Source organism: Larimichthys crocea, chromosome I, assembly GCF_000972845.2.
Source record: "Larimichthys crocea isolate SSNF chromosome I, L_crocea_2.0, whole genome shotgun sequence".
In the NCBI taxonomy this organism is placed as follows: domain Eukaryota; kingdom Metazoa; phylum Chordata; class Actinopteri; family Sciaenidae; genus Larimichthys; species Larimichthys crocea.
The window spans coordinates 35551385-35568385 of NC_040011.1; the positions used below are offsets into that span (position 1 = coordinate 35551385).

At 39.5% G+C, this 17001-nt stretch overlaps 1 protein-coding gene across 2 annotated transcripts in view; it reads left to right on the forward strand.

Moving 5' to 3' along the window:
* The window catches only part of spock1 (SPARC (osteonectin), cwcv and kazal like domains proteoglycan 1), a 98703-nt gene that overhangs the window by 75926 nt on the left and 5776 nt on the right, over positions 1 to 17001 (forward strand). For both annotated transcript variants that reach the window (XM_019253728.2, XM_019253729.2), the window contains exons 7-10: positions 707 to 839; positions 3717 to 3843; positions 16026 to 16145; positions 16460 to 16681. In XM_019253728.2, the coding sequence (XP_019109273.1) occupies positions 707 to 839; positions 3717 to 3843; positions 16026 to 16145; positions 16460 to 16681 (602 nt within the window). The remainder of the gene's footprint in view (positions 1 to 706; positions 840 to 3716; positions 3844 to 16025; positions 16146 to 16459; positions 16682 to 17001) is intronic.

A 17001-nucleotide genomic window follows, 5' to 3' on the forward strand; every position in this document is an offset into this window, starting at 1 on the left:
AAATTCAAGTGGCTGGATAATTTTAAGAATATTCATGTCACTTTTAGAAAGATATCAGGAAAGTTTGTTTACCACAGCAGTCACTGTAGTCTATGGAGGTCTCCTCTTTCATAGGCGTTTTTAGAATTTAGAGTGTAGATGTGAAAGATGTTGTATAACTGTCCACCACTTCACTTCAGTAGTTTATGTTTACTTTGCACATTACTTTCTCATTAAAGAGTCTGTCTGGCTCCAAATCGGACTCTGCTCAATGGATCAGGATGCAACAGGGTGTTCAGTGAGAGCACTTAGAGAGAAAATTGCTGCGAGATTTGGATCAAACATAATTACACTTGTTAAAGAAAAGGCCTCAACGGACCAATCAGGATTCACTATGCTTCAGCTGACCCTGACAACCAGAAACACTTTCTGCTCAGGAGAAAAAAAATTGATTCTCCTACTTTGGATAATATTCTTGCCTGGAAAGTCATTACTGCTCTTCAATTTTTGTCTCACACATAAAATTATGACCGTAATGTTGATGAAAATGCTACAAAACATGCATGAATAAAGATTTTGGCTTCAAGCAGTGTAGATTTTATTTTTTGTTTTGCCTTTTCATGGACATCATGTGCAGGAAACCTTGTCTTTGTTATACTGAGTAATGTCAAAATATAAATTAACAACGAAATTAAGTATTGTTTCCTCCTCTGTCTGTGTCTGTTAGTGTGAAACCCAGGAAAGGCAGTACAGGCCGCAAGCACAGGCTTGAAGCTGGCGCTCATGGGAAATGTAGGCTCTGCTCTGCACTCCAGTCCAGTCCTGTGTGTGGATCTGATGGACACACATACTCCTCCAAGGTAAAAGTCCCTTTCTGTATTTTATCCCTATTTAAGGTTTACACTCTTATTTGAAGTGTGTCATTTCGTTTTCAGTTTCGAAGCTAACATTATTTATTAATAATTCAGTTTGTTTTCATCTATTAAAGCAAGGACAGGATTGCTTCAGGATTCATAAGAAAGAGCGGTCGAAAGAGTGGCTGAATTATAAAATTTGTCATAAATATATGAAATTATGTGTGCTTCTCTTTCTTTTACATGACAGATATTTTAATTATCCTCATCTGTCAACCTTTCACTCTGCCTCCTCTCTCTTCTCTTCCTGCTGTCTCATTTTACCACCTATGTATTGACTCCTGTCCTCCTCCACTGTGGTGATTTCGGCAGCTCTTTTTTTCTGTCTGTTATGTAAATGACTGAGAATGAGGTCAGTTGTCAGAGGTCTTAGCAGAAGCTAAAAATCTTCCTTCAATGATTTGAAAGAAGCTCTTCAACCTCCAATTTTCTCATCTGACTGTAGCCCCATTTTCAACCTCTCACCTCTGCTCATAATCTCATTCCGAGCTTCATAAATTAAACATAGACACAAACTCACAATGTCATGTCATGATAGAGGAGAAAAGAAAAAGTCAAGCTTTAACCTTTATGATTAGTCGAGAAGAAAGTGAGCAAAAGGAATCAAGGTGAAGACATTAAGAAGTGAAGCATTATGGGTCTGTCCTTGGTATAGTTTAACTGATCGTGGATTTTTATTGACATCCACATTCATATTAGTATTTATTTATTTTGCTTGCCAGGGGTGAAGCACAATCCAATACACAGAAACCTCATACAAATGAACGATATGAGCCATCCCTTGAGTGTCTTGCACAGCTGAATGAAAATGTTTGTCACAGCAATATTGACAGAGCGAACTATGAGCCTGCAGGACGCATGCACACTGTTGTGTTCAATATTATTTATTATTTTCAGAGTTTCAGTCAGGGACATTCCTAAAACAATAGTGTCTGAGCAGACAGGATCAATAAAAGCAAACCTTTGTGAGATGCAGGTTAACTGTGGTTGTGGAAGCTGGTTTTCCGACCTCCTATTAGCCTTGTTTTTTTAGTTCAGCTCTGCAGGAAATTAAGACACTTGTTGATCATGTTGCTTTCGGTTTTAGGTTCACAGTTAAGCTTCCAACCCAGAGGTATGAAACAACCTGAGATTGGGAGCTTTAATACATAGTGTATGAGGAAGTCAGGACTTTCCTCATGACCTACCTGCCTGAAGCTGTGCTGAGGAGGGGAAGTGTTGAAGGAGAAACAAGAGGAAGAACAATAGGAAGGGGAGGGCAGGGAAGTCCCTCTGCTCTCTGCGGTAATTTAGTTGGAGGGGTTCAGTTAGCTGGTGGAGTGATGGGTCCCTGTGGCCCAACTTAAACTCTGCTCACCAGTGAGCTGCCGGTCTCAAGCTTATTCATGTTTTATTATTACATTACATGCTTCCCTCATCTTAACCACACACATACACTCGCACACACACTCAATATCCTATTAAGAGGACAGTGCTCTTATCTCCTGAGAGGCTTCAGCCCACTAAGTTAAGTCCATTACTTCCCTCCCCTTAAATCATCCTTCCTCTCCTCTCCTCTCCTCTCCTCTCCTCTCCTCTCCTCTCCCCTCTTTTACTCCACCATGTCAGGTGTTAAAACACTGTTTCATCAAAACCACATTAACCCCTGGAGAGAGACAAACATAAAGATTCATGGTGCCTCTCAGTGTGCTGACAGTGACTGGGGGAGGTCATCCATTTCCTGGGCTCTCTCTCTCTCTCTCTCTCTCTCTCTCTCTCTCTCTCTCTCTGTCTCACCTCCTCGCTCCCCAGACAGCTAATTCAATATGCTGAGAACAGGACCGAGCACTATTCCTTTGTCAACAAATTTCATTAAGCAACATTAGCAGTGCTATCAAAGAGGTGACAGGGAGGAAATGATGGATTCAGATTAGAACATGGGAAATGAAAATGCTGGCAGGATATGTCTAAGCCTGTGTATGGCATGATATGTGTATAGATGTTTATGCAAAGTCATGGTCCCACCCTGACAAAACATCGTCATCATCTTGCAAACAGAATTTACATAACTCATTTCAGTTTTCATTATTCCTCTTGGAAGGATCTTGTAATTGGATTCTCACTTACCTGAAATGAAATTTATGCTGTTAAATTACATTCTGAAGTAGTCCATCTTGCATTTTTGCATTGGGTTTAGGTTTGTACTACAGTGAATAATAGAACACTGGGCATCTCCGTGTCTAATGGTGTGTCTACATGGCTGCCTAATGCATACATCTGCTCACTGAAAACAAATGACCAATCCTGTCTCAGCAAATCTTTCCCTTAATCAGCTCAACAAAGTTCAATAATGAAAGTTTTTGTTTGGTTTTGTTTATGTACTTGGAGCACACTTGTAACATGCAAATTGCGTGTCAATTGCTTCTCTGTAGGGTGAAGGGTTTCATGGCTTCCATAAATTAAAGCAGATGCGGATACGATTGGACCAAATTGATGCAGCAGAGCACAAAATATCCTGCTTTTAGTTTCTAGTAGATTCAAGCAGCCTCTTTATTAGAGTGCCTTGTCCTCTGTACTTCATGCATATTTGTAGTGTACAGGTTAGCTGTTGTCTTCTAGTCATTCATGTGCAGGAGGATAGATTCACAAAAGGACAATATTTTCACCTGGAGAACCTGGTGGGGTTCAAAAATTGCCTTTTCCCCACTTTAATAAGGTTTTCCACACATTTCAATTTTCCTATAAAGTATCCAAGACAAGATAACCAGTTGGTTGCCTCTTTTTCCTCTCAAGTCTGTGAAGTAAAGTCTCCATTATTGTTTATTTGTCTGGGTTTTTCTACAGTGTAAGTTGGAGTTCCAGGGCTGCCTCTCTGGGAAGACAATCTCAGTAAAGTGTGATGGGCTGTGTCCCTGTTTGCCTGGTCAAGAGCTCAACAAACCGCAGCATGACCATAAGACTGAAAAGGCTGGTGAGTACTGAAGCTCTCTGTTCATATAAATAAACTGATGAGTAACTTTCTGTTTAGATAGATCCATCCTTTTTAGCTAGACAGGAAACAGTGTCTTTTGAATTTAGGTCAAAGCTCTTGTCTTTTAGGTTGTGACATAGTTAGTCGTCTTTGTTTCTCTGTGGATTTCATGAGCCTTGATCTTCTGTGACACAGTATAAACTAAAATTGGCCCAGTCAAACCTGTTTTGCATCTTTTTCTAACTATATGTATGGGTGTACGGTAGAGATTGATGTATGCATGTGGATGGTTGGATGGGTGGATAGAGGTTGGATAGCTCAAAGGAATGAATGTGCAGACAGAGAGAAGGTTATCTGTATTTTAGCCATTTTCAGGTTCAGTTGGATGCCACACACACAAACACACCTACACACACACACACACACACACACTCACACTCACACACACACCCTTTCACAGGTAATCCCTCAAATTCTCCAGTGATTCATGGTGTTTCCATTTCTTTCCTGTCACCTCTCGCCTTACTCGTGTTATTTTCTTCCCCTCCCATCCCATCACCACCACCCTACCCCCACACATTTTCTGACAGCTATAGGGAGCAGTGACGGAGTGAGTTTGTGTGTCTTATTGTTTGTCATGAAAATAGGATTTCAGTAGATGGATGGAGAGATTCTGGAGGAGAAATGCAATCTAAAGGAAAGCAGCACAGAAAAGGATGGATTGTTATCGTTACAGACTTCCTCCCTCTGAGATGGGGGGAGTAGTGGGATGGTTTTACTTTGTGACTTTGTGTGTTTGGTCTATCTATCTATCTATCTATCTATCTATCTATCTATCTATCTAATTGAACATATAACTTACACAAGCACACATATCCTCTGCCCTCTCAGGTCTTTACTTATTAAGTGCAGATTAGGAAGCATATATAAGCATCCCAAGGTTCATCAAGTGCAATTATTACAAAAGAAAAGTGTCTAAGTACTAATTAATGTCAGCTCCTTCTCCTATCTTACATTTTCCTTCATTAGTTTATGCCTGAATGATGGGAAAATGGGAAGAGAGAATGATGTAATGTACAAGTGTTTTGTCAGCTCGACTGCTGCCTAGTATTCCCCTCCATCCTTGCTCAATAGAAACTCTAATTATGTGTTTGGTATTGCTGAGAGCTTGGCACTGGGAGTGAACAGAGTGGATGAGTTTGTGTTGTCTGGTTCAATCTTTTCTCAAAGTTTTCAGTTCGAACTTACTCTTTCCTCCTGTTCATATTCCTTAACCGTCTCTCTTTCTGGCTCTATCTTCTTCTCATGAATGTGACTATACTTTTCAGCACAGCCTGTCCTCAGACCATCAGTAAGATAGCAAGTCCAAACGTTTGTGCATTCAGAAGTAGCAGGGATGAGTGAAGTTTGTGTGTGCGTATCTGTGTGTGTGTAGAATCTCTCATTAGATCAACAACACAAAATGATAAACAGATGGATGTGGCAGTAGGTGAGGGAAACACTATGTGTGTCAGATTGTGTTCCTATGGTAACAGTCAAAGAATTCTAGAAGTTCGGTATGTGCAATCACTTCTCATTCATACCAGATTGGTAAATACCTCTGTTCACACAACACCTGTGACATTTACAGTAAACAGGGTTGCTGTGTTTCCACACCAAAGCAGTCATTTGTTTTTAATGCTGCTTTTACACCAGGGATTCAGTATTTGCAACAAAAGCGGTTGGAATGCTGTGTAATATGCAAATAAAACAGATTGCAAAAGACATGCAAATCATTTTCAATGAAATACAGTACAATACAATATATTTATGTTCAAACTGGTAAACTTTATTGTTTCTTGAAGATATTGGGATTATTCAGAATGTATTGCCTGAAACCTGTTCTAAACAAGTTGGGACAGGGACAACAAAACTGTTTGAAATGTTCCACAGGTTAACAAGTTAACTGTTTACAAGTGATAGTAGCATACATGGGGCCATAAAAGCTTGGTCGTCCACGAGTAAGGATGGGCTGTGCTTTACCACTTTGTGAAAAGTTAAGTGGGTAAACAGTCCAACAGTTTAAGAACAACATTTTTGTACCCACAATTACAAGAAATTTAGGAATTTTCCCATCTATAATCCATAATATCAATAAAAAATCGCTCAGTGCATTAAAAACTGACATGACTATATTAAAGATATTACTACATGGGCTTGGGAACACTTCAAAAACATGCTTTTTGGAAATCATGGACATTGTGTCCTCTGGGGAATTTTCATTTTAGAATTGGGGTTGTACAATATAATACCTTAAGCATGGACAATGGACAATTTAAGTATGCATAATGTGATAGAAATAGACACGACAGTCCTACACAGTTGGGAAACTGGTATAACTGGTGGTATTTTAAAGACACATGTAAAGACACAGTTCATATTTTTACACATTTTTATTGAAAATGGTGATTCAGTTCTATTTAAAAATAAATTGGTTACCTCATGAAATGTCATCTTGATCCAGCACACCAAGATGATGACGTTTCTTTTATGTTCTGTGTAAAAGAAGAGAGCTGGTTTTAAAAAACAAGATCAAGAAGTGGAAATATTCAGTGAAATGTTTGTGTGGATGGAGGGCAGATGAGGTAAGTGTCATGGTAAGTTGACATCAGGAGAAATAAAGTTAGACAGGCAGAACTAAGCCAATTAAATGAGCTAGACTGTGTAAATCAAGCAACAGTAATCATATACAGATTTCATTAGATATCTCTAATAATATCCTTGCAGCAGTGTTAATGGTTTTGGTGTGGCCACTGAGATCACTGAATGAAGTTTATTTTTTCAGACATTATTATGATCTCTTCTAATTGTGGTCACTTTATATGGTTTATCTGTAGTCAGATGTAGTCCATCTGTTTAGGTGAATTTAATTATTGAACACATTCATCTAAGTGGCATCAGAGTGTAAGATATTACAGTAATTAAGGAAGATGAAGATGTGAAGAACATTTTTCTAGTTCATTACGATTAGGTCAGACTGAATCATACATGGCATAACACCTGGCTGCTCTCAGGTAAAACTTCAAATACATGTTCCATTGTTGGACTTTTGGAGGGAATTATATCATGCATAAAATGTATACTCAGAAACACTCAAATAAAATGATGTCAGGCAAATAAAGTGACTGTGATTTCAGAAACAGCCCAGAGGTTGTTTAAAAAAAAGAAAGGAAGTGACTGGAGTGATTTTGTTAACTGGAAGGAGCTATACTTGATTAAGGTGTGAATTTGTTGTTTTAAAAAATGACAGTAAAATGTACGATGTAAGCCTACAGCTTTACATCTGAGGATAACTGGAACCACAGTTGGTTGTTCTTTTGAGTTTGGTCAGAAAAATATAATGAAATTAATATGAAACTTTTGGTTTACCTTCATACATCAGAGAACATAGGTTGTGTTTAAACATACCATAGGAATGGTTAAAGTGCATACTGTAATTGCCAGATCCCTGATTAAGTACCTTTGTTGCATGCCATGTCTCCTCTATCAACTGTCTGCAGACTGCAGGACAAATAACCCAAGAAATTTGCAATATTAAAACTATTAAAATTAGTGCTGGTATTCATGATATTTTATATCATGAATACCAACTCCCTTATTGAGACAGTTAAGTTAGTATCTAACACGGTTCACCACTGCGTGTCAAAGCAAGCAGACTAGCAGTCTCCAGATTCAACAGACAGTAAAAAGACGGCTGACATCTTGAAAATTGTTGATTCGCTGGTTAGAATTGAGGAAGAGGAGGAAGAAGAGAAAGAATTTTTGCAAAAGCAACAGCAGCATCTTTCATTGGTAATGTTCTCTCTTCCCACTCACCCACTCATGCATTCATAGTTGTAGATGATACAGTAATAAGTGTGTGCTGCAGTTTACAGTTTATTTGGAGTGCAGGGTGAATATTGTTGTCTATATGACAGGCAAAGTGGAAGGCTTTAAATATCATGCTGTTTGAGTATTACAGTCACACTAATAACCTTTATTTCCACAGTGTGTGTTTGTTTGGATAAAGTCCCACCTCCACATTTTGTCTTTCATTTTTCTGCCCTTTTCTTCATCGCACAAAGGACAGGAGGGATGAATATTTTAATATTACAAATAGAGTTGAACCCATAGCTTTGGACTTTGAGTCAGATTGGCACAAATGGATCCAGCAAAGCCTCTCTAATATTGTAAACAAATCTGGGACTGAGAAAATAGAAAAAGATTAGACCATTATTACAGGTAATTCCATATATTAATTGCAAAGCTCTTGTAATATTTGTTCTAATTACTAATTAGGATAGTTTTTAATGATCAAATGATTTACTTTCCTTATTTGTCAGCAAAGGTTAACACTGACACAGAAACACTGAGATTTAATTTAATCTCATTCACCCCTGAGGCAGTGCTGTTGTGACGCTGAACATTACTGTCTCATTTAAAACAAAGACTTGCACGGACACAAAGCAATCCTGCTGGTGAATCATAGTTAAAAGCGTTCATTGGTTATAATCAAAAAGCTTTTGTCTTCAGCAATAATAGTTACATTTCTTTCAGCTACTGTTGAACAAAGACCTTTTCAAAACAATACGAAATGTTAGAGGCTGAATGGGCTAAATCCCCTTGCTAAATTTAATTTTTCCTGGCAATTCTGTCTTACAGCTCCACAGAGAGCATGCAGGAGGACAGATTGTGTTGTCCTCTCTTCTTCTGCCTCCACATTTCCTATCCTCTACCAGCACATGCCAATTGCTTAGGGATTGGTGTGAAGAGTGCCTGTAAAACATTTTTAGTATGTCCAATTGAGACTGTCCAGAATATAAAAAAGCTGCATTGGTCATTTGTTCAACACTTAGAAAACAAACTCTGTTTACAGCTGACAAGCTACCGTGAGTGGTCCGGACATTGTTATGGTGATGCAAAACCTCCTAGGAGGATGTCAGGTGTATGATTGGACATACAACGCTGGCACCAGACACTACATCCCTTTCCTGAGCAACAGTCAATGTTTTTAACCATGGCGCACTCACATCCTGTGTTTCACTCAGAAAAGATGCTTCACATAAATGTCTACATTGTTTTAAGTCTGATATATCTAGAATTTGTGATGGCTACAATACCTCCTAATAGCAACTAGTTTCATCTGTCATTTTCATTATGTGTACCTACCACTTGTTATTGAATTGTAGGTTATTTAGGGTGTGTGGTGTGACTGTAAAGATAGTAGCAATGTAATTAACCTCCTTTGAGCTGGGACAATACTATAATATATCCATAAAATATCAAATAGATTTTTCTATTTTTTTTTTTTCAATTCTTTCGACATTTGGTCAAAATTCGTCAACCTTTAAAGTTACTACACACCTGTTGTCTACCTGCACTTATTTTGACTAATTAGCTCTCTTTCTGTTGGAGTGCATAAAGACTGACTTGGTGCATATCTCCCACATGGACATGGATTTTGGTGACTCCACAGAAGACATTTTGACATGTCACAGTAGGACAAACACAGATATAAATGATAAAATTGATGATGGCTGAATTCCATTTGGCTTCTTTAATTTCAGGATCCTGTTTTTGTCCATGCTGATACTTGATTAGACCAAGACCTTGATTAGAACATTTACTAAGCCTAACTTTCATCCAAGAAGCAAATACTTAGTAAAATGATCTCATTTTGTAAAAATATTCTTACTCTTAACTCTTAACTTAAACTCTGCCTGGTTCTCTCTTTGCACTCTTATCAGTTTTATCTCTACCTGTCTCCCTGTCCGTGCAGACAGTGTATTACTGATCATTATCTAGGCTAACCTTAACTCGCTGCCAGTGAGAATGTTCTGGAGAGCTGATAGCTTGGGGCAAGGAAAATCAAACATACCCTGTATCTTTTTAATGAATCTGACCTTCTATCTTCCTCATATCTCCTATCTAACTGTCTCAGTCCATTTCTTTCTCCCTCTGTTACCTTGTTAAGAAGTGTCACCTCACTCTACCGCCTCCTATTTCTCCTGTCTTTCTTTCCATCTGCCTTTCATCTTGATCTGATTAGACCACGCTCCTGATGTCTCAAGGTGATCACCGCCCACCTTTCCTCTGTCTGGATTTAGAGCCACTCCTTCTCTTTTATATGACAAACGTAGTTTATCATCTATAAATGATAAAGGAGACCCACAGAAAGATTCAAAGCCTGCCTTCTCCTGATGGTTGGAGTTATATATTAGGAACTCTGGAGGACACATTTATCTCACATCCTAAACTGGCCCGGAGGGAATGTCATGTAACTTGGGAAAGTTGCACTCAATCACATCCTAATGGCAGTTGCAACCACCACCAACATGGTGATGCATGTTCGTGCCACACTAAAAGGGAACAAAGAGGATGCATCTGTCATCACAAGGTGGACAAAGTTCAATCAAACTGAATGTTGAAGTAATTGATTGTTATGTGGCTGAATATAGTACTGTTTAGATTTTTTTTTTTTAAACGTCACATAAGTTTTGTTTTCCATGTTTCCCATAGAAGACTGCTGTCATGATGGTTAAAGAAAACTACCAGCAGTCGATATAGTTTTAGTAATTTATGAGCTGAAATGAAAATAAACCTTTTCTGTGTGTGATTGTGCACTGATACAACCATGCAGAAATGAATCAGCCCACCTGGTCCATGCCAGACTTGAACCACCACTGTCTGAGTCCCAAACCAAATCCCTACAGACTGAGCTACTGCTGCCCAATGCTCAGAAAAGCTGCCCTTTTATTTAAAATCTGTGGAATAGATAGAAGAATTTTGTGGGATCAACGCCAACGTGAGCCATGAGATGGGATACATTCGTTTTCTAATATTCAGCTAATACCATGATCTTTCCCTGACCTTATCCCAGAGGCTTTCAATCTGTGAGGCGCGCCTCCACTCTGGGACAGTTTAATGGGAAGTGTGGAAGAAGAGACATGAGGTGAAAAGGAAAGAAGTTAAAGTTAGTTATCGTAGCTTGGCACACTGATTTGGCTCACTTACCAACACACCAGCAGTTGGAGCTATAACAGTGACACCCAGCTCATGGAGGTAATGAAGGTACTTCATTAGTGCCCAATTGCAGCAATTTGTGTCAAAGATGGCACTTGCTCTGACTCATAACTCAGTTAACATCTATATATCTCCTTATCATTGAAACAAGACAGTTGTAATGACTTCAGAATTTGCATATGTCATCAACTTATTTCAGTATTCAAATAATCTATTGATCTGTACAACCATGGGTAGGCCTACACTGCAAAGAACATATGTTAGAACATATACAATTGTAGGCTAAACATTATACTTTTTTTCATCTTCTCAGTTTTGTCTGAGTCAGCAATGTTAGACTTTGAACATATCTGCCTTATCCGTGTGAATGTAACAAGAATCAGAACATTGGATACAAAATTCTGTCTGTAGTGTCAACGTGCTGTGCACTGTACATCCGTCCAGACATCAGTGCAGTATATGAATAGTGGATTATATTCTGGATGTTGTTGGAATGTTGGAAGTCAAGACAGACAGACAGCAGAGTTGTTGTAATTCAGAAGCACAGATGCCGATGCATCTCAATGAGTAGTGCTCTGATTCATTGTGGTGACTTTGTCTTCACCCTGCTATCCACAAATGGAGCGACACCTGCAAGATAGTTCATGCAGACAGCTCGAGCAGCACTGCAATGCCTTCCATCAGCATCACCGCCTGTTCTTCAGACACCTGTAGGCTCTAGTGGTCTAAGATATTTGCTCATCACTCCTCAGTAGCTTTATGCATACATATCTGTGGGGATGTGGTGAGGTCGGAGCCTCGACGCCAAACTCTAAATATATTCTGCTGCTGCAATAAAACACTCCAATTGTGAGTTGTCTGACTGAACTTCCCTGAAATGCAAATTAAAGCTGCTTCCTTGTGGCATTTTGTCTTTTCTGATTAACTCAACAAATAAGCACTCTTCTAGCTTTTATGTGGCTCTTCACAACAAATAAAATGAGAAATAAAACACTGGATGGTAGTAACCAACTAAAGAGTTTTTTTGTTTTTTTTTGCATTCTTTTTGGCCAGAAAAGTAGAGGGAAAACTTTTACTTCTACATTGATCTGATCTGATTTGAGTTTGCAGACATTAAAGAGGTGAGGAAATGTTGGGTTAGAGGGCAGGATAGAGGGAGGAAGAAGGATAAGAAGGTAATTCTCAGCCATGATTCAGTGTTTGATTTATGATGCAATACTGATCGATTCTTCTACATCTCCTGCGTGAAAGCAGCCGGTGCGTCTGCCACGCTGTCTCACACTTCACACCCCACAATCATCTAATACAAATACAAATACAAACACACTCTCCTTATGTAGCGGTCCGTTTAAGCTTGTAAATTTCCCATTTCTCACTCTGCTCTGTCAGTGAAATTGCTTACCACCTGTCTTTCAGCCCCGCCACCACCTCAGCACACACCTGCAGGCTTTGAGGGGTTTAAGATATTTGCTCATCATTCCTCGGTATCTTCTTGTATGAATATCTATGGGAAGCAATTAGGTCAGAGGCTGAATGCCAAACTCCAAGTCTTTTCTGCTGCTCCAATAAACATTCCCAACGAGTTGAGTTGTCGGACTGATAATCAGTTCTGGCATCTTTAGCGTCAATCTCACAGTGCACGAGTATATCTGCTGGAACAATTAGGTAACAGCTGTTTGGCTGAAGGATACACCAGTATTATTATTCGAAATGGAGAGGGAAGTGGAGATCTGAAGTGGAAACTTCTTAGCCAAAGGCTTCTAGCTGTTCTTACTGCTGCCAATTTTATATTCACCATCTATCGTTACATATAACAGTAAAGTTTGCTGCTAAAACACATCACTAAATCTAAAAGTCCCTCCATTTCCTAGAAGCTAATGAGTTGCCAGCCTAATCAGCTTTGCAGGTTTGAGGAGTAACTGATGACACGCAATGGAATCATGTAATCAGGATACAAAAAAGATAATCCATTACAGTTATATTTAGTTACAATAATAAGTTTAAAAGCAGGACTACAATTTTAAAATGCAGTGCACACGTATCACAACAATCTGCTCTCTATAGTGAAGCCAAAGTTATTAATAGCTTATAATTGCCAAAAGTGTTTTTACAGAGAGGAAAGTTCACCACTGTTTGGCCCTTTAAAGCAGAAAAGAGGAACAACAATACAATAGAGTGCAACCTTTGCCTTCCAGCTGGGAACACTTCTTAACAAAAAACAGGGTTTTCTTTAAAAATACAGAGTAAGAAGGAAACATTTTTGATGATAAAAAAACTTGTTTTCCCCATTTTCTAAGGTTATATTGATGTCTTGATTTATGGAATACATAATATGTGCATATTTAGTATTAGAAATCCAAAGGTAACAGAAAGTTATTAAATTACATTAGTTATCCTAATATTTTGATACCTAAATTGTGTTATTGGCTACATTTTTTAAAAGGTAATTAATAATTGTATCATATTACATTTTAAAAATAAGCCTTTCACGAACCCATTCTTTGACCTTGGTCTTTGTTTCACACACCTGTTGTATCTGTTATGATTTTAGTCATGCCTTCAGTGTCATCCTGTAAAGTGATTCTGAAACGCTTGATCAGGTTTTCTACTGACAGCAACAACACTTGTTGAGTCCCACATCAAATCCAGTTCTGCCAACAACAGCATAATCTTTGTATCTGCCTGTGAAAAGGCTTTGATGTTGTTGTGTTGTGTGTCAGACATCTTTAAGCTCGCCTGACCCGCTGTGGCTTGCAGAGAGAGAGAGAGAGGTTGTTAATAGGCCATTTTATCTCTCTGTGTTGTGTCCTTCAGCACATGAATGTCTTCAGCTCCAGCTTTCGGACTCATTGCCCAAGAAAAGGATTCCGAACACAGGCAGCTGTGTCGGGCCTGTCCAATATAATTTGGGTCACACTGGGAAAGAGAGATAAGAGGGGTCCATCGAGACTCATTGTGGGCCGTAGTGCTAAGTCTGAAAGACTTGAGAGGGAAAGATGGAGAGAGCAGTGAAGTCAAAAGTGGAAAAAAAGTGGAGAGGGACAAAGGGAATGGATATCAAAGGGAAAAACAGAAACACTCAAGTCTTCGGACTCTATAGGGGGATGTACCAGGTAAGAGATGGGAAATGAAGCATTCAAAGCAATTTAGGTGAGAGAAAGAAATAGAAGAGCAGGGTGTTTTAAAGTGGTCCTTTTAAGTCTCAAGAGAAACTGAGCTAGGTACAACCAGGTGTGATAAGTGGCTTCTATTGAGTCTGGGAAAACTGACGGAATTAGAGTAGAGCGAGAGAGAGGGAGATTGGCAATGAACAGGCAATAGAGGGAAATGAGCAAGATGTCCTCAAAGGTAACAAAAGAATCACAAAAGCAGAGAATGCTTCAGTCGGCAATGTGTGGGAACCGAAAGTGGGATAGCGATCAGTGAAGGGTTGGTGTGAGGAAGAAGACGGTCAAATAAATGGGGGTTAAAGCAAGAGCTGAATGCTACAAATTCCACTTCTGCCAAGGGAAGGATTTTAATTGTAGACAGATAATGTTTAGCTGTTGGTATTTTGCTCTCTCTTTCGCTGCTTCAGACCGTGAAAATGAAGAGCACTCTGAAATGTTATCTGTCTGGTCCTGAAGTGTTATACAGGATCTCTCTGTCACTCGCACACACACACACACACCCACACACACACACACACACACACACACAGACCACCGTGGGATTACAAAGGTAATGTCACACAATGGATAGCTAGCCCAGATAAATGTTATTTGTCCTCTGCAGCTTCAATCTGTTACCTGAGGTGGCCTCTGTTTTATAGCAGCTGCAATAATGACACACTGCCACACTATAACTGTAAAATACGTATGTGTGTCTGTGTGTGTTTGTTTGTGTGTGTGTGTGTCTAGGTGTGTGTGTGTGTGTTAGCTCTGTTCTCTCTATTAAAGTGAACGCCTCTGTATGTGTGTGTGTTTGAGAGAACATGAGAGAGAGACTTTGGATGACATTATCTTTCTGCCTGCCTGATGTGTCCATAGGATTCAGTGTATTTGCATGTGTTTCCCTCTTTTCTTATTTCTAACACTGTATCCATGAATTAGAAGTCATTCTCAGGATGAAATACTAATGTCTTGATTAAAAGTTTAAAAGGGACTCTCACAACTGTTGCGTGTTTTGTGGCATACTGCCTCGGTTCTGAAATGAGAGTGCCACAAAGCTGGAGGTGGAGAATGGCTCTTGTTCTTCAGGCACATTTATCAAGCTCGCAAAAGAAACAAGACGGGAAAAAAATATGCCAATCATGCGCGGTAGAGAAAGCGAAAGGCAGACAGAGATTGACAGACAAAGATGCAGAAGGAGACAGGCAGAGGCAGAGGTCTGCTTGAATTTCAGGAAGACCCCATCAGTCCCACATGGCTGAAGGAACGAGGGATTTGATAGGCAGCGTGGAAGGCTGGTTTATACTTTTAATCAGCGGTATCATTTAACATATTGTTCCGTTTGTGCTCTCTTTGGATAGTAGCATGGAGAGTAGCATCAGCTTGATTGACACTGTTGGATCAGCTTTGTTTTTGTGCAGAGGAGTGTGGTCATACATAAAAACACAAACACACACACACCCACACAGAGAGACAGATTTAGCTCCTCTGAGGATAAAATGCAACAAACAAGTGGTATCTCCCTGCAAGACATCAGCTTATTTTTCCTCTGGGCGAAAGATGAAATGTGAAATTTCAAACTGACCTTTGTCCATTGTGTGTGTGTGTGTGTGTGTGTGTGTGACTGTGTATGTCACACACACATGGATAAAACCATTCATTTGAACAAGAACACTAAATGGTGTAACGAAACTCCAATATGTGTATTATATTTTTATGTACGTCTGTGTGTGTGGGTGTATGAGCATGTCAGATTGGGTTCCTATAGTAACTGTCAAAAGATCAGTAAGGTCAGTGTGTGTTATCGCTCTGCTGTGTTTACTCAAGGAGAAGAGTGGGTTTAAAAAAAGAAAGGAAAGAACACAGAAAATACACAGCAAAAGAAATGAATGTTTGATAAGGAGCAAGAAAAGAATTGAGTTTTTTCCCCCCTGATGACAGCAGTAGATTGACGGCCTCCCCTCTCCTCATTATTTTGTGTTTGTGTCGTAGCCTGCACTGACGCTGAGCTCCACAGTCTGGCTGCCAGACTGAAGGACTGGTTTGGAGTTCTCCACCTTGACGCCAACAGAGACCTCAAATCCTCTGACAGCTTTGACTCTGCCACCGGACGTGAGTACTTCCCCCCACAATATGTTCGCGTGTGCAAGTGTGTGTGAGTGTGAGTGTGTGTGTGTTTGCTTCCATTGAGCAGCCATGCTTTTCAGTTTCTCATGAGCGCTGGCAGTGATGTTGACAGCGACCCTGCTCTGTTCTCTGTAATGTCAACATGTCTGACAACATGTCCACACACACTCTGTCACACACACACATCTCAGTGTGCTATTTGAAACAGATCAGAAAACAGATAAGTGACCTGGACATCTTCTTCACTTCAATCATTTCTTTCATTCTATTTTTTCTTCACTGTCTCTTTTCTCCTTCAGACTTTGACACCAGCATCTTGCCCATCTGTAAGGACTCACTGGGATGGATGTTCAACAAACTAGACATGAACTTTGACCTCCTGCTTGACCAATCAGAGCTAAGTGCCATTTACCTGGACAAGTATGAGCTGTGCATGAAGCCCCTCTTCAACTCCTGCGACTCCTTTAAGGATGGCAAACTGTCTAACAACGAGTGGTGCTACTGCTTCCAGAAGCCTGAAGGTGAGGATGGGGAGAGGGCTGAATAAGAAACTGATGTTAAAATAAGATGGACAAAGGCTGAGAGAAAATCTGGAGTTTAAGTGACTTACTTCTACAGTCAATCGTCACTAAGAAATTCACCTCAAGCAATTCATTATTGCAGTGAATAGAAACCAATGCACACCTGAAAAGCGGCAAATCTAGTCTTTATTTTTAACATCATTTCGTTTTTTATCTTCATGGCTTTGCCCATTATTTTGTCGTGATTATCCCTAACTTCATTTTTGAGATCTGATCTCTCATGTCAGGAAAGATGTAAACAAACTTAAATTAATGTATTT